Here is a 27,373-nt window from a genome sequence, read left to right as displayed (position 1 = left end):
ACTTGGCTCAAGGCCTGCACTCAGGAGGAGCCATCTTAGCTGCAAGGGGAATTGATAAAATAAAGTGATACTGGCTACTAGGAGAAAGAGAAGAAGCTTATTAGAACTCTGTCTTTCCTTATCTCTTCCTCCTCTAACCAAGCAAGATGTTGAGTGGAACATGTAGGAGACATGCAGGAATAAGGGAGTGGTATTTAGGTTCTTGTTATATGTTATAATTCTATCCGACTCTCAGTGACCCCTTTAGGGTTTTCTTGGCATTTTTGTCTCCAGCTCATTTTACAAAATAGGAAACTGAATGAAATGACTTGCCCAGGGTCACACATATAGCAAGTGTCCAAGACTGGATTTGAACTCAACAAAGATGATTCTTCCTGATTCCAAGACTAGTGCTCTATCCACTGATCCATCTAACTGCCTAAAAATTGCCCAGAAAATCACACCTTGATTTTCCTGGATCTGCTTTCTTCAGAGTTAATTATACAAAACAAATTTCCTTGATCTTGTGCGCAGGCTTTCTAACATGATAGGTGGGCTGTCCCTGGAGTTTGGGCCCTAGGGTGAATGGACAGAGTATTGATTTGGAGTCAGAGAAATTAGTTTCAAATTATCATCTTCATCTCACTGCTACTGTGTTCTGCGTCTGACTTGGACAGATCACTTCGCCTTTCTAGAATTCAGTAGCCACATCTGTAAAACGAGGGGGTAGAACTGAATGATTTCTAAAGTCCCTCGCCATTCTTCATGTACAAGTCCCCTGGGTTATGGAAATCCTTTTTCTCAGTCAGCAGGAGCGAGTTGAGGGCGGGCCAATTTGCAAACAAGGGTCAGGGGGCGGGGCTGGAGGAAATCTTTATATTTAGATTCCTGCCCTGGCAGAGAATGGTGGCAGGGCCTTTCGAGCAGCGCCTGTACTGAGCCCTGGTGAAAAAAGGAAGGTCGCTGTCCAGGAGAAGAGGGCTCCCCGGGGTTGCCTTGTCTTTGGGAGTTCAGCAGGGCGCAGCGAGCATGAGCTGGGACCTCTTCTTGTCCCTGCTGCTGGCCTGCGCGCTCGCATACCTAGGGGTGCAGTTGATCCGTTTCGTGCGAGCAGATGGGGACCTGACGCTGCTGTGGGCAGAATGGCAGGGACGCCGGCCAGGTGAGGACCTCGTCTGGGCCTTAGGGACTGTCGGGTGAGACGGAGATGGCGGTGCCTGCCGCTGGCTTCCCGGGGAGTTGGGGAGTGAGCTGGCCACCGCCTCTGGTGTGGGATAAAAGCATCCCTCAGTCCTAGAGGAGAGCTCGGAGTGGATCCAGCCCCCTGCTCTCCCTCACCAGGCCAGAAGCAGGGCGGTGCAGAGCTCAGCTCCTCTCTGAAGGGAAGGACAGATTGAGAAATCCGACTTGGGGAGCTAGATTAGTGGCTAGGGAGGAACTTTCTCGGGGAGGCCTCGCTGCCTCTTGTCTTGGTATGTACCTGGAAAATACGGAAGGGGGAAAGTTTCCAGGTGGGGAAGGCTCGTCCTGAAGAACCCCCATTGTGTGGATGGAGGGTGGAATTTATACTTTCACCCAGTGAATTCCAAGTTGGTTCCTTCCCCCTGCTCCCCATCCCATTCTTGTTTACGTAAGGAAATAGTACTGTCATCAGACATCTCAGTTGTGAAAGATGAGGGTTGTTAGTCATTTATGCTTAGTAGGTCTTGCCCTAGCATGATGGAATTTGCATAAATTTTATACTTAAAGTGATTCAAGAATCCTCTTTACAAAGTGCACACACAAAGGCTATTTATTCTTTTTGCTAGTTTCCGTAGCACTTATAGCACCCATTAGGGTTCTACAAAGTTGTCTTTTTACATACATTCTGAGGATCAAATCCCCAAATCCCACAAGTAATAGGTTAGTTTTGAACCAAGGATCTCTGACTACTGACTCCATGCTCGTTCCCCCATGCTACAAGTAAGTGGGAAAAACTGGCATGATCTATCCCAAAGGTCTTTGAATTTTAATAGGCAGGTAGAATTTCATGGCATAACAGATAACAGAGCATTTTTTGAAAGCCTTTCTAAACCCCTTAAGTTACTACACTGGTAACTTTCCTTTGCTTTTTATGTCTGGCAACCTTAGGAGCATTAGGTAAACGGAATAGATGTCAGAATATGAGCTTGTTCCTTTGCTGGGTCATGTATCAATATGACGGATTTTCCCTGGTTCTTTGTGCTTTTCTCTGTCTTAGGTGTTGGAAGGAGTAAATGGATTGGGCTGTTGGGAGAGAATGTCTTTATATTTGTCTGATTGAACTGTGAATATTTTACTTCTCCTAGTTTGTATAGCACTTGAATGGTACCAAAATGCTTTGCATCACACATTGCATTTAATTCTCACATGAACTTTCTGACTACCTAGGACAGAGCATTATCCGCAGACTGAAGGAGGTGATAAAGCCCCCTGCAACTTTGCCTTTTTCAGACAAAATTTGGGCTATTGGGGATCAGCCTTTAGCTTTCTTTGCCCTGCCAGGTGCAAGTTAGGAGTTGGGAAAGAGTTAACTGAATGCCCATGGGAGGAGCAGAAGTGCAACAGCTGCCTCAAGAATTACCATGAGGGATCTGGGACTGTTTTTCCTATTGACACACTGTGAGAGGATTCTCTGGCACCAGTTCTGCTCAGGGCATGGATTTGGAAGCCTCCTAATTCCCCCCTCCACAGCCCTGGAATATGATGCTAATGTGCTCTGACCATGGCCACAAACTCTTCACCTCTTCTTTACCACAGAGTTCCCTTCCTTGGACCAGACCCCACTCAGGAAAATGCCCTCTCTTTAGTCCCTCCCCCACTGACACCAGAAGTCTGACCTTCAGGAATCTGACCTGGACCATAGTCTGGGACCCCTGCCCTCTTGCTGTTAGGCCCTTGGCTAGTATTTAGGCCTCCTCTGGCCTAATGATTTGCTCCAGGTGCAGGAACTCTCCAGGCTACTGTGGTTTCAAACAAACAGTACTCTGCAGTTAACAAGTTCAGCTCTAATGCTATCCACCACTCATATCCCTTGCCTCCTTGTTTTATCCGTGACTCATACTTTACCCTGGGTTACTGCCACCAACCCCTTCTCCACTGATGTATTTGTGCTGTTGAATGCTGTGGGAGTGAGCCACACAATGATGCCTACTAGGCTACAAGTTGGTTATCTAATCTTAGCAGGGCCCTTACTGTTGTATAGCAGTCCTTTTTTTTTTTTTTTTTTTTTGCTTTAAATAGTATTTTATTTTTTCCCGCAATTACAAATCAGAAGTTTTTAGTATTTGTTTTGACAAGATTTTGAATTCCAAATTTTTCTCCCTTCCTTCATCCCCTTCCCTCTTCTGAAAATGGTAGACATTTGATACAGTTTATACAGATGCTCTCATGTAAAACATATTTCCGTATTTATGATGGTTGTGGAAGAAGAAAGATCAAAGGAAAAAAAAACTATGAGAAAGAATAAAATAAGTGAAAAAAAATGCTTCAATTTGCATTCAGAGTCCATCAGTTCTTTGTCTGGATATGGATAGCATTTTCCTTCATGAGTCCTTCTCTGGGTCTTGTATCATTGGGTTACTGAGAAAAGCTAAGTCATTCATAGTTGATCATCATGTGATGTTGCTGATGCTGTGTACAGTTTTCCTGGTTCCCCTCATTTCACTTTGCATCACTTCCTACAAATCTTTCCAGGTTTTCCTTTATGCTGTGCTTGTCCCTGAGCTTCAAGTGTGTTTCTTGTAAGCAACATATTGTAGGATACCGGTTTTTGATCCATTCTGCTATTTGCTTCTGTTTTATGGGAGAGTTCATCTCATTCACGTTTATAGTTATGATGACTACCTGTGTATTTCCTTCCATCTTATTCTTCCTCCTGTTTGTCCTTTATCTCCTTTCACTTTTTCCCACATCACCAATGTTTTGCTTCTGTCTACCACCTTCCCTGATGTACCCTCTCTTGTATCAATCCTCACCCCACCACATTTCCCTTTATTTAATCTCTTCCCCTCCTACTTCCCTAGTAGGTAAGATAGATTTCTATATTCATCTGATTGTGTGTATCATTCTCTCCATATTTGAGCCAATACTGCTGAGACTAAGGTTCAAAGTATGCTTATCACCACCACCCCACCTCCCGATCTTCCCCTTCACCATCTTTCTGGCCACTTACAGTATTTTTTCCTTGATCTGACAGTACTGAAATTTGGCTATAATGTTCCTTGTGATTTTTATTTTGGGATCTTTTTCCTGAGGTGATCAGTGCAAAGGGTTGTAGGACGTCAGTGCAATTTTCCTTGATAATTTCTTGAAGTAGGTCTTTCTCATTTCTTCATGTGAGACAATTTACCCCATTCTTCCTCTCCTTTCTGCACCCATTTTACCATCTTTCTTATCCCTTTTAATGTCATTCCCTCAAATACACCTTATACCCACACCTTATACACTGTTTATTCCTTCTATCTGTACTGTTAGTGACACAATTTTTAAATTACAAGTATCATTTTCCCATGTGGGGATGTAAACCATTAAGCTCTACTGAATCCCTTCTGGTTTTTTTTTTCTGTCTTTACCTGTTTATCCTTCTCTTGGGTCTTGATATTAGAGGTCAGAGTTTTGGCTTCGTTCTGGTCTTCTCCTTATGAAGCCTTGAAATCCTTCTATTTTGTTGACTACCATTTTTTCCCTTGATATGTTATGCTAAATTTTGCCGGGTAAGTGACTCTTGGTGGTAATCCTAGCTCCTTTGCCCTCTGGAACATCATGTTTTATGACCTCAGATGCTTTAATGTTGCAGCTGTCATCCTGATTGTTACTTATTTAAATTGTTTCTTTCTGGCCACTTACAGTATTTTTTTCCTTGATCTGATAGTACTGAAATTTGGCTAGAATGTTCCTTGTGATTTTTATTTTGGAATCTCTTTCCTGAGGTGATCAGTGGATTCTTTCAGTGTCTGTTCTGCCCTCTGCTTCTGGGATATCAGGGCAATTTTTCCTTGATAATGTCTTGAAAGATGTTGTCCAGCTCATCCTTTGGATTATGGCTTTCAGGTAGCCTAATGATTCTGATATTGTCTTTCCTGGATCTGTTTTCCAGCTCAGTTGTTTTTCCCATGAGGTAGTTTATATCTTCTTCCATTTTTTGACTCTTGAATTTGATTGATACATGACATCTTATAGAGTCATTGGCCCCCACTTGCCCAGTTCTAATTTTTAAAGTGTTGTTTTCCTCATTTAGTTTTTGTACTTGATTTTCCATTTGGTTGATTGCAGTCTTTAAAGAACTGTTTTCTTCAGGGAATGTTAGTATCTCCTTTTCTCTCTGGTCAATTCTACTTTTTAATCAGTTTTCCAAGCTGTTGACTCTTTTATTGCCTCACTCTCATTTCTCTTTCGCATTTTGCTTCTAGTTCTCATGTGATTTTTAAGCTCTTTTTTGAGCCCTTCTATGAGTTTTTTCTGGGCTTGAGACATCTTCCCATTTTTCTTTTAGGTTTTACCCATAGGTTTTTTGACATTGTTGTCCTTTTCTGAGTTTGTGCCTTGGTCTTTCCTGTCACCATAATAACTTTCTATGGTCAGCTTCTTTTTGTTGTTGTTGTTTTCTGTTTATCCCTTCCTTTTTTGACCTTTTTCCTTTCTTTTAAATTTGTGCTCTGCTCCCAATGTAGAAACTTTCTCGAGTTTCTTGCACTACTAACAGGAGGCCCTAGCTGTTTACCTGGTGCTGTGCTGATCTTGACCTGAGGCCCATGGGGGATCCTCATGTGCTGTGGTCCAGGGGTGGGGCAGAGATTGCTAGTGCTGCTGGAGGGTACAGGGTTCTGGTGCTGAGCTGGGGTCATAATGGTGTCTAGCATGTGCTGAGACCCAGTGGAATTTTTCTGCATTTCTCTGGGGCTCCACTGAAGCATGTGGAGGTTGGACTGCTAGAGGACACCTGCTTGCCTGGAACTGCACAAAAACAAATGGAAGTCTAGTTGCTATAAGATACCAGCCCAAGACAAACCTGAAGTACTTGAAGATCCAGCTACTACAGAACACCTGCTGGCCAGGGGCTCTGCTGAAGTATGTGGTAGTTCTTGGAGCTGTAGTCTGCCAGTTCCTCTGGCTGTGCTGAGGCATGCAGGTATCCTGGTGTCAGCATTTGCTTGCTCCATCACACTGGGGCTCAGGCTGTCACACGAGTTTGCTTACTCGTGGGACTTGGTGACTGGCTTACTGAGACTCTTCCTGCCCTGGAATGTGCTCTCCTGTTACTTGAGTGAGCTGGATCTTTCTTGCCAATCCTCCAAGTCTCCCAAGCTAAAAGACTGCTCCAGAATAAGTGTTAAGCACTGGGGATAGTTGAATTGGGAGGTCACCTGGGACCTTGCTGCCAGAACTTTTACCCCCACCCTCATAGTGAGAAGAGTAGGGCATCTGAGCCAGGGAAGACTGAGGGAACCTCTGCTGCTGAGGAATGCCAGACCCATCTGTGCTGAGGAGAGTGGCCTGGGTGAGAAGGAACCAGCACACACTGGGAGGCATGTAGAAGAAGCAAAGAATTTGAAAATAGGAGCATCTTCAATGACCATTTAGTTCAGTCCATCTTTGAAAGGAATCCCTATGATAACATACTCAACAAGTAGTCTTCCAGCCTCTACTTGAAGACCTCCAAGGAGGAGGAACTCACCACCTCTCAAGGTGCTGGGACAGCAAAAACAAAAGCTGAAACAATCTCTGTTCTCAGGGAGCTTATATTCCACAGTGGGAGATTACCTCTGCCCAGAGTTTTATGATGACTAAATGAGACTATGGATGTTACATGCTGTGTAAGTATGAAGCATCACAAAAATGTCTTGCAATACATGCATCTTGCACTGTCTCTGCAGGTTGATAGTGAGATGGATGTTCAACTTAAAATATCTAAAACTGAATTCATCTTTTATCTCAAAGATTTTCCTCTTCCCTTACTTTGATATTACTCTTGAAGGTACCACTATCCTCTCAGTCACCTAGGTAACTCCTCCCTCTCTCATGCTTCCCCCAGATCCAAATCTATTGCCAAGGCCTGTCAATTCTACCTTCATTATATCTTCCATATATACCCCCTTCTCTCCTTTGATTTTTGCCACCACCCTGTTTATCTTCTTAAGGTATAGGTCAGACCATGTGACCCCCACTCCTCCTCAGATCCTGTGAGTGGCTTTAAAAAGTCTTCATAACCTAGAATTCTCCAAACTTGCTAGATTTCTTCTATCCCATGTGCTTCCACATTCTCTGCAATCCAATGACACTTACTTCCTTGTTATTCCTGCCATCCCCCAACTACAGCTTTTATTGACTGTTCTCCATGCTTAGAATTCTTTCCCTCCTCATCTCTACCTTATGACTTCCCTGCTTTTTTCAGGTCCTCATTTGAAATTACACCATCTAAAAGAAATCTTTCCTTAGCCTTGTGAATGCTCATACCTTCCCTCTGTGATTATCCCTATTTTATTCTGGATATATCATATTTGTGTACAGTTATTTGTATATTAGATTGTGAGGTCCTGGAGAGCAATGATTTTTTTTTTGCCTTGTAGATTTCCTAATATTGAACCAGTCCTACATTCCTGACATAAATTCAGCCTGTTCATAGTGTATGAGCTTTTTAATATATTTCTGTAATCTCCTTGCAAATATTTCATGCAAATAAATGAATAAAATTTTGTAATTCAAAAAGAAGACTGCTCCACCCCATCTTGGTACTGGTTCTGCTGTTCCAGCATTTGTTCTGGGGCACTATTTTATGATTGGTTGGTCATTTGGAGGTGAATATGGGAGAACTACAGCAATTTAGTGCTTACCTTCCCATCTTGGCTCCCAGAAGTCTCTTCCATAGCAGTCTTTTTATTTTCCCTAATTGACTACCACACTCTCCACATCTGTTGCTCCAAACTTAAAAAAAATAAATTGAAAAGAAATTCTTGTTTCTCTTTTAAGCTTCTTCTTATATCACCTCCTTCTCCCCAGTCCTTCTCAGCAAAGGATCCTATTTTCTACTTTATCAGGAAGTCATCCTTTCCATCCTCATCCTAAATCTTAAAATCCTCAACCTCATGCTCCAGTTCTGTCCTTTTTTGCTTTAGTCTCTGACCAAGATGTGATCTTTCTCCTTGGTATGGCTGAACCCTCTACTTGTGCCCTTTGATCTCATCCCCACCTGTCTCTTCTTGAAGCTAGATCTTACTGTTATCCCTTCTTTTTTGTGTATCTTCAATCTCTTTGGGGCAGCTAGGTGGAACAGTGGATAGAGTACCAGTGTAGGAGTCAGCAGGAACTGAGTACAAATCTCACCTCAGACACTTGACACTCACTAGCTCTGTGACCTTGGGCAAGTCACTTAACCCTGATTGCCACATCCTGGGTCATCTCCAGTCATCCTGATGAATATCTGGTCACTGGATTCAGATGGCTCTGCAGGAGAAATGCAGCTGGTCACCTGCACAGCCCTCCCTCACTCAAAACATAGTCAAGTGCTAGTCGTATCCTAATTTCTCTGATGACATGGTCTTCTTCAGCAACGAAGGATGAACACACACATCTGTAATCTCTGTTGGATTCTCCTTTGCAAATAAAGGTGCCTAGGTTTTCCCCTTTTTAAGCAAAACCATCTTGTGACTAACCTTACCCTTATGTTACTATCCTACAGCTTTCTTATTACTTCATCCAAAAGTGTTCATAGTCATTGCCTCCACTTCTCTCTTCTGGTTTTCTATTTTGGCTTTCAACCTCATCACTCCACTCAAACTACTCTCTCAGAAGTTATCAATAATATTCTGAGATTTCCCTGAAGACTTTATTCTCATGTTTTTCCTACAAGTGATATCCTTGTATTTTGTGTTAAAGTTATTTTTGGGAGGAAAGGATAGGATTTATTATTCATTTGTGTGTTGGTATAACCAATGTGCTCTGTTTTTCCCATTTTGTTTTGAACAGAATGGGAGTTATCTGATATGGTAATTTGGGTGACAGGAGCCTCAAGTGGAATTGGTGAGGAGCTTGTCTACCAGTTGTCTAAATTGGGAGCATCCCTTGTGCTGTCATCAAGAAAAGTAAATGAACTAGAAAGGGTGAAAAATAAATGTCTTGGTAAGTAGAATTGCGAATGCACTTCTTTTACATGCATAAATCTTCTTGAAACTCTAAACTCAGATACAATTATATGAATTTGGGTAGAACTTTTTTTTGGGGGGGGGGGTCTCTTGTCTCTAATTTGAGTGCTTGGATCCAAATGTCTATCTCTGCCACCCCACCCCTCACTCACCCATGTGCTCTGTGTTCCAGCCCTTCTGTGATGTCATCTTGCTGACATCATCACCAGTACCTGGATTACATTTTGTACACTTGCATAAAGTCTTTCTTGATCCTCCCCTTTCCCCAACCTGAGCCATAATTCATTCCTTTTTACTGAGAATTTTCATACCATTCCCTTTGGTTCTTTCTTAGGCACTTGCCCCTCCTAGAATTCCTGCTCTACAAAATAAAGAGATAGTGCAGGGGATAGATAATTATAACAGTAATAACAGTAAGAAATAATTCTAATAACACTTAAGGTGGTGTCACAAATATGACAATCAGGCTCAGTTGTTTTTTTTTTTTTTGGTGTGTCATTTAGAAGTAATCTCTAGTATCCTACCTAATAGTTATTATTAAAAATTCAACCCCCAAACCCTGAGAATTTTGAATTTTTGTTAGAAAAGTTTCTTTTCCATCTGCAAACATAGTGTGGTTTTGGGGATAAGACAGAAAGAACCAAATTGTATTCAGTGAGTCCTCCCTCTGAAATTCAGAACTCTCAGGCTAGCTCTTTTCCCTTGGCAAGTTCCCATGGCTCTCTTGTGGCTGAAATGTGCATTTAAGAGCACATTGTAGGGAATGAGCCTAACTTTAACAGATACCAAGCTGAAACACACCTACATCCTTTGAATTATGCCCCCTCCCTTTTTGCAATATGTTATATTCTTTGAGTCCATGTGGGTCATTTGGCTGTTATCTCTTTCCTTGAAAAAACTCATTGCTACAGTTTATTTGGACATAATTCCTAACAAATACCTCAACAAATTATATTCTCTGAACAATTGATTTTGACATCTTGCTAATGTTAAATAAATAGCAAATACATACAGTCCTTTTGTGCTTCCCAATGGGTTGTCTTAAATCTGATTTGGTCTTTCTTCTGACTTTATAATAGAATATGCACTTCAGCCTGATCCCTTCTGTTCCTGTTGCTGGACTTCTGCCCATAGAAATGACATAGCCCACTTTTTGATAATCCAACCAAAATATCTTCCTAAGAAGATATCCTGTATCCTCTAGCATTCCAAATTGTCCATATCTGACACCTCTTTTAGAAACTGAAGGAAAACTCTACTCTAGCGATGTACATTTTTTTCGTGGTGGGAAGACGGTTGTGTTTAATGCAAATGAGAATGTGACCAAGCAGTGAGCTGGCAGTCATTCATGTCCATGTGTCAACCTCTTCATTTAGAAATTAGCAACTTGAAAGAAAAGGATATTCTTGTTTTACCCCTTGATTTGACTGACAGAAGTTCTCATGAAGCAGCAACAGAAAGAGTTCTTCAACATTTTGGTCAAGTAAGTTGTGTTTTGAGTTGGTTGACATTGTTTTGGTTTTAAAAGTAACTGCAACTGCTTTCTGCCTTTATAGGAACAGGGTGCTATTTTCTGAATAGAGATTGAAGCATGCTAGTTTTCACTTTCATTCTTTCTTTTTCCTTTTTTTTCTTTCTTTCATTTTTTAACAACTTGACTCTGCTTGTACAAAAACATAGAAATGTTTTAAGTGATTGAACATGTGAAACCTATATTGTTTACAATTTTAGGGATAGTGGAGGGAAGGGAGGGCAGAAGGGATAGAATTTGGAACTCTAAACTTTAAAAAATATATTTAAAAATTCTTTTAGCCTTTAATTGGGGGGAAATATATATATATATATATATATATATATATATATATATATATATATACACATACAATACATACATACACATATACATATGTATGCATGTATATGTGTATATGTATAAATATATGAATGTATATATGTATGTAACTGTAACCTACAAGAGAGAGTCAGTGAGTTAGGTGTCTGCTTCAGTATATTTCGGAATCCCTTATTTCTGAAACATGAATGAAAATGTTGTCAACTTTGTACTGTAGAAATTGTGAGTGCTCCATAATCAGACATAAGAGTCATGTGGTAAAGAAAGAGCCCCAGGCAAGAATGCGTGATACAAGGCAGAGAGATAGATGGGATACCATCCTGGGAGGGATTATTTTGCCAGCAATTTTTTTTTTAAACTGTCAATAGAACTGGGTGTAAGGTATAGCAGGAAGAGCTGACTTATTGTTACCCAGGTATGCTTTCTTTAAAAAAGGTATGTCATGATGCATACAGTTTAGAGAAATAATTTATAAGAAAAATGAATATTAATTAATTTATTGATTACCCTTTGCCAGTTTTAGAGCAGTGGGCCTTTCATTCAAAAAGTTTTCATGATAATAATAATAGCTAGAATTTATAGGTTTGCAATGAACTTTATAAATATTATCTCACTTTATCCTCCCAACCACCTTGGGAGGTAGGTACCAATTTTATGGAAACTGATGCTGAGAGACATTGTTGCAGAGCTAGTATGGGTCAGAAACTGGATTTGAACTCAGGTCTTCCTCATTCCAGGTCCAGGCCTCTATCAAGTTTGCCACCAATTATCTATAAGTGATTTATAGAAAGAGGCAATAGATTAGGGACTGAAATAATGATTTTGCCTCTCAGTTTCAGTTTCTGAGTTGTTGACTTGTGTTGTTCTTCTCTCTAGAACTGTGATGCCTTACCTAATATTTCAGTACAGTAATTTTCCAATGAAAAATTATTTCAATTAATAATATGATCACTTGGACTTTATTTATTTATTTATTTTGCCCAAGATTGACATTCTGGTAAACAATGGTGGAAGGTCTCAACGTTCTTTGTTTGTGGAAACAAACCTGGATGTCTATAAAGAGCTAATGGAAATTAACTTTCTTGGCACTATCTCCTTAACGAAATGCGTTTTGCCTCACATGATTGAAAGGAAGCAAGGGAAGATTGTTACAGTGTCCAGTATAGTGGGCCTTGCAGGAGTCCCTCTTGGCTCAGGATATGCCGCTAGCAAACATGCTCTTCACGTAAGTTGGTTTTTATTGAAATTAAGTAACATTCTATATTCAGAACTCTCCCCAGTATATTGTGCCCCACATTTCCTCTCCCTGCTGACCAGTGACTCAATGAAACATGTCCAGATTGGTGGTTTGGAAAAGATAGTTCCATATCTGTGTTTAGTGTTATTGTAAAAAGTTTAAATGCAGGTGTGACATTTCATAATTTTACGTATATATATATATACATAAAATTAATTATAATTTTTGTTGATGTGTTTTAAATGTAAATACAGGAGAAAAAGAAAATAGAAAATATAATGAATTTAAAGACAAAATAAGAAAAAAAACATTGCCATGTGCATAGCAGAGCATGAGAGAGAATTCAAAATATACAGCAATAAATTTCCATGTCGAGAAAGCTTAAATAATAAATACTAAGTGTTATGTTAAGAGCTGTCCATCTTTGCTTTTGTAATTTTCTTTTCTTCTCTGCTGTGCACTTTTACTTTATTCTTTTCTCCCCCTTTCTTCTCCCTTCCCCCAAGAAGTCTACAATGAAGTGCAGACATATGTACATGTATATATATATACATAGATATATTCACCCATACATATATATACACATGCACATATATATATACACACATACACACAAACATATTACCTACTTTTATACACACACACATATATACTTAGATATCTATAATTATACTCATTTGCCCACATATACATTCGTATGCATCTGTGTAAGACCATACTATGGTTATGTGTCCTGTTTCTCTGAGGGCAGATAACATCCTCCTTCATAAGGACAAGTCTTTCTGAATTTTTCTAAATCCAGCACTCATCATTTCCTACACAACAGCACTATTCCTACCTCACACTGTCTAGTTATTTTAAATACTCTAAAACAATATTGACTAATATGACTGATATAGTAGTATAGTTTCCCTATTTTTCTTGTTTGATTAAATCTAGTTTAGCTTTAACTTTAGCTGGGATCCTGATGAGTACCCCTGCTTTTTTTCCTAATCAATGCTGCTTCTGATCTTTGTTTTCTGTTTGTGCATATCTCTTATTTACCATCCCTTTTGACTCCTCTACTTTACTTCTACCCACTACCTTGCCCTCCTATTACTTAACTTACACCCCCTCCAAAGATCCCTCCCTTATCCTTTCATTCCCGTTAATCTAAATGCCTTCTGTACTACCCGCTCCCCTTATCCTATTCCCTCCTCCTCTTATTTCTTTACAAATTTAGGAGAATTTTATTCCTTTCTAAATGTGTTGTTCTTTCTTTGAAACAGATCTGATATGAATAGGGTTCCTTCTAAAATTGCCTCCCTTATCCTCTCCACCCTCCCTGCTCCTTAGGTTTTTCTTTCTTTCTGAATTTAGAAAATTTTTATACTCTTAGAGATATACATGTATTATTTCTTCTTTACCCCATTCCCAGTGTAACTAGGGTTCTAGATCTACCAGCCCTAATCCCTTATCTAATTTTTCTATGTCACTTCTTTCTCTCATACCTGATTTGTACAGAATAATTACTCTTTTTACCTTTTCTTTAAACTTGTCTTTTTAAATTTTTTTAAAAATCACATCATACTCAGGTCCATCCCAATCTTTCTTTCAGACTACCTAATTACTAATAACAACCTTAGACATACATTTTACATTTCCTCATATAAAAAGTAAACAGCCTATCCCTTATTGAGTCCCTTGTAATGAGTTTTTGATGTGTACCTTATCTTTCTCTTGGATCTTGTATGTCAGATTTTCTATTGAGTTCAGGCTTTTTTTGCAACAAAATCCTCAAAGTCTGGTGATTCATTAAATATCCAGTTTTTTTCATTCAGGATTACACTTAACTTTGCTGGGTATGCTGACAGTATCAGTCCTAGAGGTTGCTGCATAATTTCCTTCTGAGAGGCAGCATAGTTGATCTTCAATTAACCAGAACTTCCAACGGCAATGATATTAATTGACATTAATAGTACTATGGGTAGGTTGTTTAACATTCCAACAAATAGTCTTGACATATCAAGTACAGATAGTATTTCTAGATATTACCTTCATTCCCCCCAGATTTTTTTCCTGCCTTTTAGGTAGTGGCAAGGAACAGAAAACAATATATCACCTGTTCACTTCCCTCCTTCTTAAGGAAAGGTACACAGATCCTAGTATCATAGAACTTAGAGCTAGAAGACACCTTCCTGTCCAATCCCCTGTTACAGTAAGCACTCCAACATACACAGGGGGCCCTGCTATCACAGGTTCCTAGATTTGCATTCATAAAAGGAGAGGCAACTTTTGAGGGGTTAACAATTGTTTTAATCAAACACATGTATCAATCTTTTAACCAAGCACATACATCATTCACCTAGTTCAGGGGAGTCAGCACCCCAAACTTCAAAGAAAATACAGAGAAATTAAAAGTCAACAGAAATGCCTCTAAAATGTCTGACCATAATTCAACAGACAACTGTCTGACCATAACTACCAGAGATCTGGTTTCTCAAAGCCAGGGGACTCCTTAGAGACTTCTCAGAATCCCCATGTGGTCAAAGAAAGACTTTTAGTCAGTAAGCCCCAAGAAAACCTCACCCCCATAGTATTTATACACTTTTTAGAGCCAGAGGGCATAAGCCTCTGACCCCAGTGCCTCAATAGAGAAAAACAAAAGGTACTTGGCACCCTGTTACAAAATAACACCCCTAATCAAGCTTCAGACCCTTCAATGGGTGGGAAAGATGCTCCTCAATCACATTATTAAATCAGAGGCACTTTTAGTAAAAAAAAAAAAACAAAACAGCACAAGATCCCAATTTGATTGCCATTATACCCCCTCAATTGAAACACCAAGAGATACCCCTTCAAATATATTCCTGTCCAAATATATACTGGATTCAGGAGTGCCATCAGAACAGGGTGCCTTCCTCTCAACAATTGCAAATAAGGATGTTCCTTGTAGACAATCATTATCAAAATGAATTCTCAGTTTCCTCCTTCCCACTCCCTACTCTGAACATGAGAAACAGGAAGCAACAACCCTGGAGATAATTTTAATGTCAGAGCTACATAACTAAGGGGTTAACAATGTGATTAAGTTGTAGTTATTCCTTTGACCATGGAAGTTCAGGATTGTTCCAATTAGCAGGGGCTGCTAGCAGGGAAGAAATTATTTGGAAAGGAAAAACATCTTGCATTTTCTTCTTCAAAATTGATGGAAGGGGTAAGAAAATTAACTTAGGGTCACTGATTTCAAGCTGGTCTGAATCTTGAAGATCATTTAATAAAACTGTCATTTTATAGGTAAGAAAATAGAGATCCAAAGAGTGATTTACTTAAGGTTTCACAAGTGGCAAAGGCAAAATCTGACTCCAGGTACTCTGACCCCAAATCTAGCTTTCATTGTGCCATGGTATACTGCCATTAAGGAGATGACTGAAGAATATTTGAGCAGATATATCAATACTGCTTCTATACAAAAGGCTTGCTGTTTATTTACGGTGGTCTCATTCAGGTGCCCCAACCTAGCCCTTGCCTCCTGACCATCTTCCAGTCTCAGTGGGCTAACTGAATGACTTGCTAAAGTGTAAAGAACAAGTGTGTTTGCAATAACTTGTTAAACTATAAATATACTGCAGAGAATGGAGCAAATACACCTTTTGGCCTTCCCATTGGGGCTTTAGGGATCATCTGTAATATTTTGAATGTTCATGATGAAGCATTTCATAATAGATGGTGGGGTTGGGGTAGGGCTGGGAGGGTCAACACAGACAAGAGAAGATTCTCTTCCCAATCCACACAGTTTTGCAACCAAATAACATTATCTTTAAGTCTATTTGGGTTTCAGTAAGATTTATAAAATGGATTAAGCAAACCATCAGTTGATTTATTTTTAAAACTAGTAATCTTCCCACTAAAAACCTGGATGAAACATTTGCTGAGGCTAAATCTCATTGGCTACATGAAGAAGGGAAGTAGAAGAGTTACCTCTGTCACAGTGCTGGTTTCTACTGAGCAGTATTTCCTTCTCATATTTTATACACAATAGATACAACAGTACCTTAGTTTAAGAAAATAAGAGTCCAGCAATTATAAGTACAGTTCTTTGTGGCTATTCACATTCACTGCAAGTGTTCCCTGTGTCATGGTGGGTTCATGAGCTATTTTCTGACTGAATGAGTGCATAACACATGGCCACACCTGACACTCAGAGGAACATCGAGCAGCTGGAGTGTGTCCAAAGAAGGGTGTGCTGAAGGGATTTAAAGTTGTATAAGAATAATTAGAGGAACTAGAAATGTTTACCTTGAGGGATAGACAGTCTAGAGGAAGACATGATCACTTTCTTTTCTTTGTTTTCAGTGACCTCATTGTTGCATGGTTTCAGTGATTGTTTCTGCCAGGGAGATTCCCAGATTCCTGGCTATCTGACCCTAGGCTCCTGAGCTCTAGTCTCATACCACGAACTGTTGGATATTTTGAACTGGAATGTATCAAAACTCCCACAGAGTTTGAGTACTGGATCATAACAAACCCACTTCTCTAACAATCTTACCTATATCTGTTAGGGGTATCAGTATCCTTCTATCCTCATAGGCTTCCAAACTTGGCGTTATCCTTAACTATTCATTGCCACTAAGCCAGGGATGGGGAACCTGCAGCCTCAAGACCACATGTGGCCCTCTAGGTCCTCAGGTGTGGCCCGTAGACTGAATCCAGACTGAAGTTGGAGGCCACATGTGACCTCAAGGCCACAGATTCCCCACCCCTGCACTAAGCCAACATATTCAAACTATTCTCCACCCAGCCACCAAAATGATTTTCCTAAAGCACAGGTTTGACCATGTCACTCTCCTCCTCAGTAAATCCAAGTGGCTCCCTGTTACCTCTAGAATTAAATATAGATGCCTCTGTTAAAGATTTCAAGCACCATTTTCTATAGGAAGCCTTTCCTGATTCCCCCCACCCCCAGCTATTGATGTCTTTTCTCTCCCCCTCCCCCTTGGCTTGCATCTATTTTTTACACATCTCAGTATGTTGGAGTTGTTTCCCCAGGTACTATTGGTTGTGTATGCCTTTAGGACAGCCAGTATCTCATTTTGTGTTTGAATCCTGTGTCTAGCACAGTAGGTACTATTAATTAATTATTATGTATGATTATTAAGTGCTTAATAAGCACTTATTGATTGATTCAGTTATTTGAAGGGCTGTTATGTGAAAGAGACTTAGACTTACTCTGCTTATCTCCAGGAAGCAGTATTAGAACCAATGGGTAGAATTTATAGGGAGGCAGAACTTCTTAAAAGTTAGAGTTGTCTGAAAATGGAATGTGCTGTCTGTCTCATGAGATTCATGAGCTACTTGTGCCCATTCTGAGGCTGGATGCCTCCCTTTTGAGAATGTTGTTAAAAGAATTCCTCCATCTGTTCACAACTGGAACTAGATATCCTGAGGTCTATTACAAATAAGTCCTATTCTGCTTTTAAAAGGTGAAACTTTCTTACATATCATTATCCAAAGAGCAAATTATGGTAAAAGAATTATGATGGGATGATAATTCATGAATAATTAAAAACACTAATTCTTATGTCTATGTTTAATAACAAAAACATCTTTTGGGGGTGATCTGTTAGGGGTTTTTTAATAGCCTCCGAGGTGAACTTGCAATGTATCCAGAGATAACAATTATGAACATTTGTCCTGGACCTGTACAGTCAAACATTGTGCAAAATGCCTTTACTGAAGAAGTCTCAAAGGTAAGAATTTTGCATTTGGAAAAATATGAATTTTATAGGTGTCATTGCTATCTTAATGTATGTAGATTAGAAGTTTTAATAGGTTAAATAAATATACTTTTGAGTATTTTGTGACTCCAACCCAGCCTTGTTCATGTAATCAGGACTAGAGATGCTACGCTCCACACATACTTTAGCTCTTTTGGCTCATTCCTTTGTCTTATCCTGAGCTGTAAGGCAATCAAGAGGTATAATCTGATATCTCCTCATACATTAATAGAAATGAAACCTAATCACTTAATTTTAGCTCTGAGGTAAATTTGTAAACTAAACCAAAGAAAACTTTTTCCATGAATGTTTTTCTTGCTTTCTCAACCCCTCTCATCTAAGGGCAGCCTATATTCAGACCAATGCACTAATGATGGTGAGATGAAGCACAAGTTTCTTCATGAGAACTTAAGTTATGGGCATCTAAGTAAATTCTTTGAGGTAGACATCTGTTAAATTACAAGAAATTCCCTTGACTTACTTGGGTTAAGCTAATGTTTCCCCAGAAAGTTAATTTTAATTATTCCCAAATATCAGTTATTTTTAATGATCCATTGAAAGGGAGCACATTTAAATGTGTTTCTATTCTAGGAGCATTGTGTGTGTGTGTGTGTGTGTGTGTGTGTGCTTTTTCTATTGAATTGTCACCCATTTCAGTTTTGCTCAGTTACAGTCTTCTATATCAGAAAAATTTATTATATATGATTGAGAAACTAAATAGCCTGTCTTCAATATATAGAACTTAATAAACAAGCAATCTTGGATGACTGTTTTCAGCACTGGAATTTTTTTCAATTATCTAGAAAGTAGAGAACCCTGGAAATCAGCTGTATAAGATGTCAACCAGTCGCTGTGTTCGGTTGATGTTGGTCTCCATGGCCAATGATCTAAAAGAAGCCTGGATTTCTGAACACCCACAGTTGTTTTTCTGCTATATCTGGCAGTATGCCCCAACCTGGGCCTGGTGGGTAACAAGCAAGGTGGGACTCAGAAGAATTGAAAATTTTAAGAGTGGACTGGTATGATCTTATGTATTTTTTTCTATAGCTTTGCAGTAGAATACAAAGAATTTGTTGGTTCTCATGTTTTATTATTTTCAAATCAATCTGTCTATCTGAATCTACCTGTCTGTCTGTCTGTCCAGCTGCCTGTCCATCTCCTGAGTTCAAGTTCTCAGTCTGACACATACTTACTTGGTGACCTGAACATGTAATTTAACCTCTCAGGCAATTCTCTAAGACTAGTTACATTGGTAGGACACATTTCCTTGTTCGAAATTCCCAACAGTAATGAAATCATATCAAAAAGCGTATGCTTACAAATACATACATATGCATATATGTGTGTACTCTATATGCTTGTATGCATATGTTTTTTAAAAATTAACACAACATTGGTTATATATTTGCTGCCTAATATTAATTGATTGCTTTAATGAACAAGTCAAAAACATTTGTTAAGTGAAAAGCACACTGTGCCAAGTGCTAGGGCTATTCTGATAGGGGAGAGCACAGGTATAGGGGAACGATGGCTAGGGAAGGACTTTCTTAACTAGAAAATCACAGGAATGGTATAGAGCTGTAGGGTAGTCAATTGACATGCTCTTCAGAAACAGTGTTGCTTTCTGTGCTCAGAAGATAATGTGAAAATGTAGAGGATAGTTGGGATGGGGGTGTATGGAGAGGTACAGCAGGAAGATGGCTAGAGTAAAGCACAGCCAGGGGCCTAGGCTAGCTCAGTGTACTAACCTCTCCCCAACCAGGATAGTATAGTCCCAGGGCAGGAATTCCAGTGGCAGCAGCAGCATTGTCAGGGTGGCACAGCAGAAAGATTCTTAGGCAGTGTGATGTCATGAGGGCTATTCCTTGCCTAGCAATCATGCTATATAAATGGGTGATTGGCTGAATGATTGGGTCAAATCTGATATTTCTGTAAAAGAGTATTGTTCAGGTCACCTGATGTGGGGTATACATGGATAACATGCTAGAAAATCGTAAAATATCTTTACATACTTTTAGTTTGACTCATTACAAACTCTTCCCAGCCCTAGACATTATGGACTTTTACCAAGTGGAGCTCATTCCTAAGTCAACCTTCTTTCTCTGTGTACTATACTCCTATCTGTGCACTATTAATGGACTTAATGTGGCCCAAACTGACTTTTCTGATTTCAGTACATCTAAAATGAGAGCGATGATCTCTTAAGATCTCTTTTGTCTGTAAAGGAAGGAGAAGAAATTACTCAATTTATTAGTCAATTTAATCACTACTCTTCTCCACTACCTTCCCTCCTGTTCTCTTCCCTATTAGATTAGGAATCAGTAGACCTGGGTTAATTCTTGATTGTGGCATTTAAAAACATTGTGGACTTACCAAGCACATCATTCCCCTCATTACACCTCAGCATCCACATCTTTAAAATCATGGGCTTGGCCTAGACTTTTAAGAGGTCTTCCACCTGTAAATGTTATGGTGCCATGAATTCCTTAGTCCTGTACTGTATCTGCAAATAAGGAGGCCAGGCATACCAAAGCAAGTTGTACAGGGATTGCCAGGGACTCTCTGTTCTGCAGCCTGATTTTGTAGCAGTTAAGGGGAGAGCTGACTAAGCATGCCTGAGGATATTATGAACATAGCAGTGGAACTGAGAGTAAATTGATTGAGAGGCAACATGAAAAGAGCATTGTGAGTGAAGAGAAACCTGAGTTTGAATACTGCCTCTGACAGTTAACCAGTTGTGTTATTATGGGCAAGTCAGTTAGTCAGTAGACATTTATTAACTGCTTACTGTGTGCTAGGCACTGTGCTAAAATGTTGAAGTCTAAGTCACATAAACTCTTGGAACTTCAGTTCTATACAATGAGGCTGATGCCTGTTTCTCACAGAACTGTTGTGAGGAAAAGATGAAATACTTCTTAGTATGTAGAGCACTTTGTAAACTAAGAGGTTTGCAAATATGAGCTATTATTACAGTAACATAGGAAATAGCATTATAAGGTTAAGAAAAAACAATGCTCTAAATAAGGCTTTTCCACACTAATAGGCTATGTTAGTTTGATAATTTTACAGACATTCTCTGTGATCTGTGCACTGACTTTCCTCAGACCTCACTTATAAGCACAGAATTGTAGAATGTTAAAATAGAGACCAGAACCCAAGACTCCTTGACTCCTGGTCAAGTGCTTTTCTCACTAGCGGTGTTGTTTCATTTTAGATTTTAACAGTGTGTCTGTGTGTGTGTCTGATATCCTAACATGAAACAAATCACTTAAACTGTTCACAATACATTTTCAAAGGGGAGGAACATTAGTATAGCAATTTTGGACCAAGGTCTGAAGTACATGGAGCTTTGTATGTAGACTGATCACAGACTCAAGAACTTAGAGCTGGTTATCTAGTCTAATTCCTCCATTTTACAGACAAAGCGAAATAAATTCCAGAGTGTTATTTGGCCAAAGCCACACAGGTAGTAAATAGCAAAGTCAGATGCAGTAGTAAAAAGATATAGTAGGTAGCTCAGGAGATAGAGTGCAGTGGATAGAGCTCTCTACCTGGAGTCAAGAAGACTCATCTTCTTGAGTTCAAATCTGGCCTCAGACACTTTGCTAGTTGTGGGACCCTAGGTAAGTCACTTAACCCTGTTTGCCTCAGTTTCTCCTCTGTAAAATGAGCTGGAGAAGGAAATGGCAAAGCATTTCAGTACCTTTGCCAAGAAAACCTCAAATGGGGTCTTGTTGTTCAGTTGTATCTGACTCTTCAACAAAAATTATAGAACTAAATAAATCAGTTAATGAAAGAATCAGCTAGCATTTATTAAGCACCTGATGTGTACATAGCCCTGAGCTAATACAAAGAAAAAAGCAGATGTTGCACTCCTTAGAGGCAACACTAGTATGTAGAGGGACCAGAAAAGATTTCATCGAAAAAATTTCCCTGGAGCCTGGTCTTGAAGGGAACCTGGAATTCTAGGAAGAAGAGATATAGAACACTCCTGGCATTGGTGGGGTGGGGGAGGGGAGCAGTGAGGGAGAGACAACCAGTGCAAAGGCTTAGAGATGTGAGATAGACCATCATGTGTGAGGAATAGCAATGAGATTCGTTTGAATGGAATATAGAATGTGTGGAGGGGAGTGATGAGTAAGGAGAACAGAAATATGGGAAGGGGCCAGGATGCAAAGATGTAAAGATGCTAAACAGAGGAGTTTATAGTTGATCCCAAAAGTAATGGGGAGCACTGGAAGTTAATGAGTAAGAGAGTGATGTGATCAAACCTAACATTTAGGAAAATCACTTTGGCTGCTGTGCGGAGGGTAGACTGGAGTGGGAGAGAGACTTGAAACAGGAAATTAGAAGGTCTTTCACACACAGGTGTGTGACCTTGGGCAAGTCTTTTAACCCTATTTTCCTCAGTTTCCTCAACTGTGAAATGAGCTGGAGAAGGAAACAGCAAACTATTCCAGTATCTTTGCCAAGAAAATCCCAAATGGAATCATGAAGAGTTAGACAGAATGCAAACAACTGAATAACAACACTAACTTTCATTATCACAGGGGAAGTCAGGAGAGGAGGGAGCAGGAGTCTTTATTGTGAAGATATAAAGAGAAACAACTCTGACGAGGTGCAAACTGGGAAGTTGTCTTAAGCACCTTCTGTGGTTGTACAGAAAATAAACACATCAACCAACTGATATTTTAAAATGATATATACAAAAAATGGAAGGAAGAACAGATGATGTAATATGAGTAAGAAGTGTGACACTTTTCCTTTAAAAGCAGTCTTAGGAGTGAAAAAATTCCTGAACGAGCTGATGCTGGAGAGAAAAAGCTGACAAAACCATCAAAGTGGGGTTTGGGACAGATATGAGAGGGGATTCGAGACTGCTTTTAACTGTATTGGAGAAAATAGGGCAGTTGAAGGAGGTGTAGTAGGACTGCTTGGGTGGGGGATGGGAAAGCAGAAACAGATGAAGGAAGGCATTGTTGTTCAACTGTCCTTTGCTTCTGTTTCTTCTGCCAATGACCTTTGGGCTGGAAAAAGATAGAACAAAAACACCCAAGGGGAGATGGCAGGAAAGCATCTAGCTGCCCTTAATGAGTCTAAGACACCAAACCCAGATGAACTGCTTCCTAGAGTCCTGAAAGACATGTGTGTTTATACTTAGCAATATATTTATTGTCACTAATTATATTATATATAATTATAATATATATAACATATAATGATATACTAATAATTTATATGTCACTAATTAATAAAGAGAATAATGCGTCTATTAATTACATGCATATCTATGCATAAATGTGCACATTACATATGGGAATATATACTCACCACTTACCTTCACTTGTATGTGTATGAATGTATTAACACATATTCACGTGCATATGTTTGACTAGATATTATTGCTCATTATTTCTCTATGTGTGTGAATATATTCATGCACATATGTATGTGAATATGTGTGTACACTTGTAATATCTACATATATCGACATACATATGTATGTGACAAAAGACAAAAATGTACATAGAAGTGATATGTATATAGAAGTACATATAAGTGATAAATGCACATATAAATACACATGTACTTATAAGAGATACATTTAAGTGTACATGTGTATATATAAGTGATAAATACAAAGAAAATGGTAGTTTACAGAAGGGAAACATTAGTAGTTGGGGGGGGGCAGTTAGAAGAGGCTAGAAGGAGTGCTTGGGCTGCATCTTGAGTGAAGTAGGAGATTCCAAGAGGCAGAGGAGAGGAGGGAATGCATTCTAGTCATGGGGGCCAAGGCAGCCCAAACTCACTGAACAGTAAGGATTGTATGGTGAGACTGTAGATTGTGAGGAGAGTAATAAATGATGAGTCTGGAAAGTTAAGGTTAGGGTAAAGACAGAACAGAGGAATTAATATTTGGCCCTAGAAGCAATAGGTTGCTGTTGTTTAGTACCTTTGCAACTCAATTTATGGTTTTCTTAGCAAAGATACTGGAATGGTTTGCCATTTCCTTCTCTAGCTCATTTTATGGATGAGAAAACTGAGGCAAACGAGATTAAGTGACTTGCCTAGGGTCACACAGCTGCAAAATATTTGAGGCCAGATTTGAACTCATGAAGATGAATCTTCCTGACTCCAGGCCCAGCACTGTTCATCACCTAGTTGCCCTGAAGCAATAGGGAGTCACTGCAGTTTATTGATTTAGAAAAGTGACATGCTCAGACCTGTGCTTAGGGAAAGTCACTTTGGCAACTGTGTGGAGGATAGATCAGAATCAAGAAAGACCTAAACTAGTAAGTGAAAGGAGGGCAAGTAGAGCTGGTTTTTGTGTATGTCCTTCATTCTCCGAGAGGACCATGACATTAGGGGGATGATGAGGTGACTTTGATTTGAGGGAGGGAGGGCTGAAGTAGAGCTACTAAGAGAGGAGAAGAAGTAGAGAAAATAGTAAGGGCTTTTTCTAGGAGTTTGGCTGAGAAGGGGGGAAAAGCTAAAACAATTGAAGTTTGAGGGAGTGGTAGTGATGAGGTTTAGGGGTGCTGGGGGACCCCAAAATACCGACAGTCCGGGTTGTGCTCGAATGAATTCGACTCAAGCCTTCTTAAAGCCAAAGAAAATAAAGTTTATTAAAGATTGGTTCTCAAGGAGCCTGAGCATTTGTGACACTTGTATTCACAAGTGGGCCAGATAGAATCCCAGCTAGACAGAGTCTGAGCTAGATTTCATCTGAGTGCCTTCATGGAGGAGAGATGGGACTAAATACAGAAAAGACTACAGGAGGGATGGGGGGCGGGGCGGGGGGCGGTGGGTGGTCTGGTGGTCTAGAGTGTTGGGAGAAGGGGTCTAGGGAGGGTCCTGAGAAGAAGTTCAAAGAGGGAATCCAAGATGGATCAAAGGCTGGAAACAGCTGGAGGCAATCGGGGGACTTCGGACTATGGAGCACCTGGGTGAGAAACAGGTGGGGCAATCAAGAGGTAACAGACAATGGCCACAGATTTGAGTATGAAAAGCCTGGTTAAGTGGGGAGACTCGCGGAGAATTCAAGGAAGTTCCCAGAGTCTGAACCCCATCAGTAGGGTATAACAAATGCTTTCTGAGGAGAGGAGAGGCTTGGACATATCTATATGCAGCAGGGAAATAACAGGTTTTAGATTAGAGAAAGGAGATGATTCAGAGGGCAATCTGTTGGAAGGAGGGGAATTAGCCTTAGTGAGGAGAAGGGCTATCTCATTATTAGAGACTGGAGTGTAAGGGAGGAGGGGTAAAGGGATTTCAAGGGGTTTTTAAGATGAGAAGACACAGTTCACGTTGGTTCTCGCCTTGATAGGCTAGAACATTGTGTTGAATGTACCAAGAAGAGGTTTAATAATGTCTTACAGTTGCATTTAAAAAAATGGGAAACCAACTTTACAAGAACACAATTTGAGAAGTAGAGACATTGGTTCATCTGAGAGAGATGTGGGTGTGGTATGAATTGTAAGCTCAATTTGAGCGCAATGCATTATCACAAGTAATGAAATCTTAGACTGCACTGAGAGGTGAAGCATCCAGGATTAGGGAGGGGATAGTCCCCTGGACTTTGCCCAAGTCAGATAACACTTTGAGTATTGTGTTCACTTCTGGGCACCTCATGGTAGAAAGGTCATCAATAAATTGGAGAGATTCCAGAGAAGGACAACAATGGTAGTGAAGAACCTATGAAATTGTGAGCTTTTTGAGGATGAGGATTTCCCTTATTTTGCCTTATTGTATTCACAGTCTTAGCAGAGTACCTTAGCATATAGTAGGTACATAATAAATGAATTGACAAGAATCTATTAAAACAGCCTATAAAGAGAAAAATGTAAAGGCTCAAAATGTATTGCTTTAAATTTTGTGTCTCTCTTGAGGTCCATCCCTTAGGATTGGAAGAGTTTATCTACATACAGTGTTCTTATGAATATTTACCTTGAATGGGGGAGTGGAAGTAAAAACATGGTCCACTTTGTGAATGTAGTGTTTCTGCTAACTTACAAATTCTATTAGAAATTTATTTGTTCATGATTTTTTATTATCCTTTTTTGGGAGGGAGGCAAGGCAATAGGGTTAAATGACTTGCCCAGGGTCACACAACTACTAAGTGTCAAGTGTCTGAAGCTAGATTTGAACTCCATTCTTTCTGACTCTAAAGCCAGTGCTCTGCCCAGTGCTACCTAGTTGCCCCTTTTTTCTTTCTCTTTTATTATGGTTTTCCACAATCAAAATTAGATTGAAATCAAACAAATTGCAAACTAATCTGCCCTTCGTCTCTTCTCAAATATATCTGTCCTGTAAATGGTTAAACATTTCCTTTGTAATTTACTCTGGCAAATCATAGCAGATAATGTCCTAGTCCAGAAATGGAGAAAACCAGTTTTTAAAAGAGGGATAAGCAGATGCCAACTGTTCTTAATATAATAACACAGTTGATTGTATGACTGGTTAGATTAGAATTTTACAACAAATTATCGGGTGATTAACATTTTGCCTAAAGTCTAAGGTTTTGATGTGTGCTTATCATTCAAATTTGAGTCTTTATCCCGAAAATTGTACAAACTGAACACAATCCTTTAAGTGATGTTTATAACAGTAAAAAGAATGTTTTATTACAATGAAGTTACAAAAGTCTCTGAGGTTCCTGTCCCATGAGGAGGAAGGGAAAGTCTAGAGACAATGCTGGTAGACATTACAGAAAGAATGAATGTAATACTGTAATCTTTGTCTTGGGGCCCCTGAGGTAGGTTTATCCATTGATAGAGAGCTGCAGTTACAGGAAAATCCAGATTTGCTACAACCCAAAGCCAGAGTTCAAGGTCTGATAATATCCATCACATAATTGAAGATGTACATCTTTTATACTTCAGTAGTTCTACTTCTTAAGAAAGCCCCCTTTCTCTTCTTTTTTTAAAATTGTTGTTAAATAAGTCTAGGCTATGGAACATATTATCTTTGGAGTGGATGCTGAAGAGCTTGGCTTTAACTTAATGAAATGTTTACAAGGCTTTCTTTCTCTTCCCAACATTCCAGTGACAGCAATAAAGCAGAGTTTGGCCCTAAGCACCCTACAAAACTTGTAGGATTAACCCCAAAATGTCTCCATCATTAACAGAAGTAAGAAAAATGTGGAATGATTACTGTTGTCTAATGTAACTATCTTTGTGTTTCAGGATGCTGATGTCTCTTATTTCAAACGATTGGAGAAAAAATCAAAGTGAAAAAATACTGGCATTTTTCTTCCCACTGTAATTGAAGAGATGGAAAAATGAAATGCTTTAAATGTAGTTTATATATCTATAACTTGATTCATAAAAGAAATCATAAATACTTCAATAAAGATCTTAAACCTTATCTTCAATAAAGATCTTAAACACTT

General features: G+C 39.4%; 1 protein-coding gene across 1 annotated transcript; it reads left to right on the top strand.

Annotated features, from left to right (window-relative positions):
* Positions 1–698: 698 nt before the first annotated feature.
* Positions 699–27,373, top strand: DHRS7 (dehydrogenase/reductase 7). The gene is made up of 7 exons (XM_072629382.1): positions 699–1,141; positions 8,962–9,114; positions 10,514–10,620; positions 11,975–12,214; positions 17,833–17,955; positions 18,786–19,001; positions 27,168–27,373. Exons 1-7 carry the CDS (start codon positions 1,009–1,011, stop codon positions 27,213–27,215), a joined length of 1,020 nt encoding a protein of 339 aa, XP_072485483.1. The 5' UTR covers positions 699–1,008; the 3' UTR covers positions 27,216–27,373.

Source organism: Notamacropus eugenii, chromosome 1 (assembly GCF_028372415.1).
Source record: "Notamacropus eugenii isolate mMacEug1 chromosome 1, mMacEug1.pri_v2, whole genome shotgun sequence".
In the NCBI taxonomy this organism is placed as follows: Eukaryota; Metazoa; Chordata; class Mammalia; order Diprotodontia; family Macropodidae; genus Notamacropus; species Notamacropus eugenii.
Note: the sequence above shows the minus strand (reverse complement) of the source record. Positions and strands in the feature narration are given on the sequence as shown.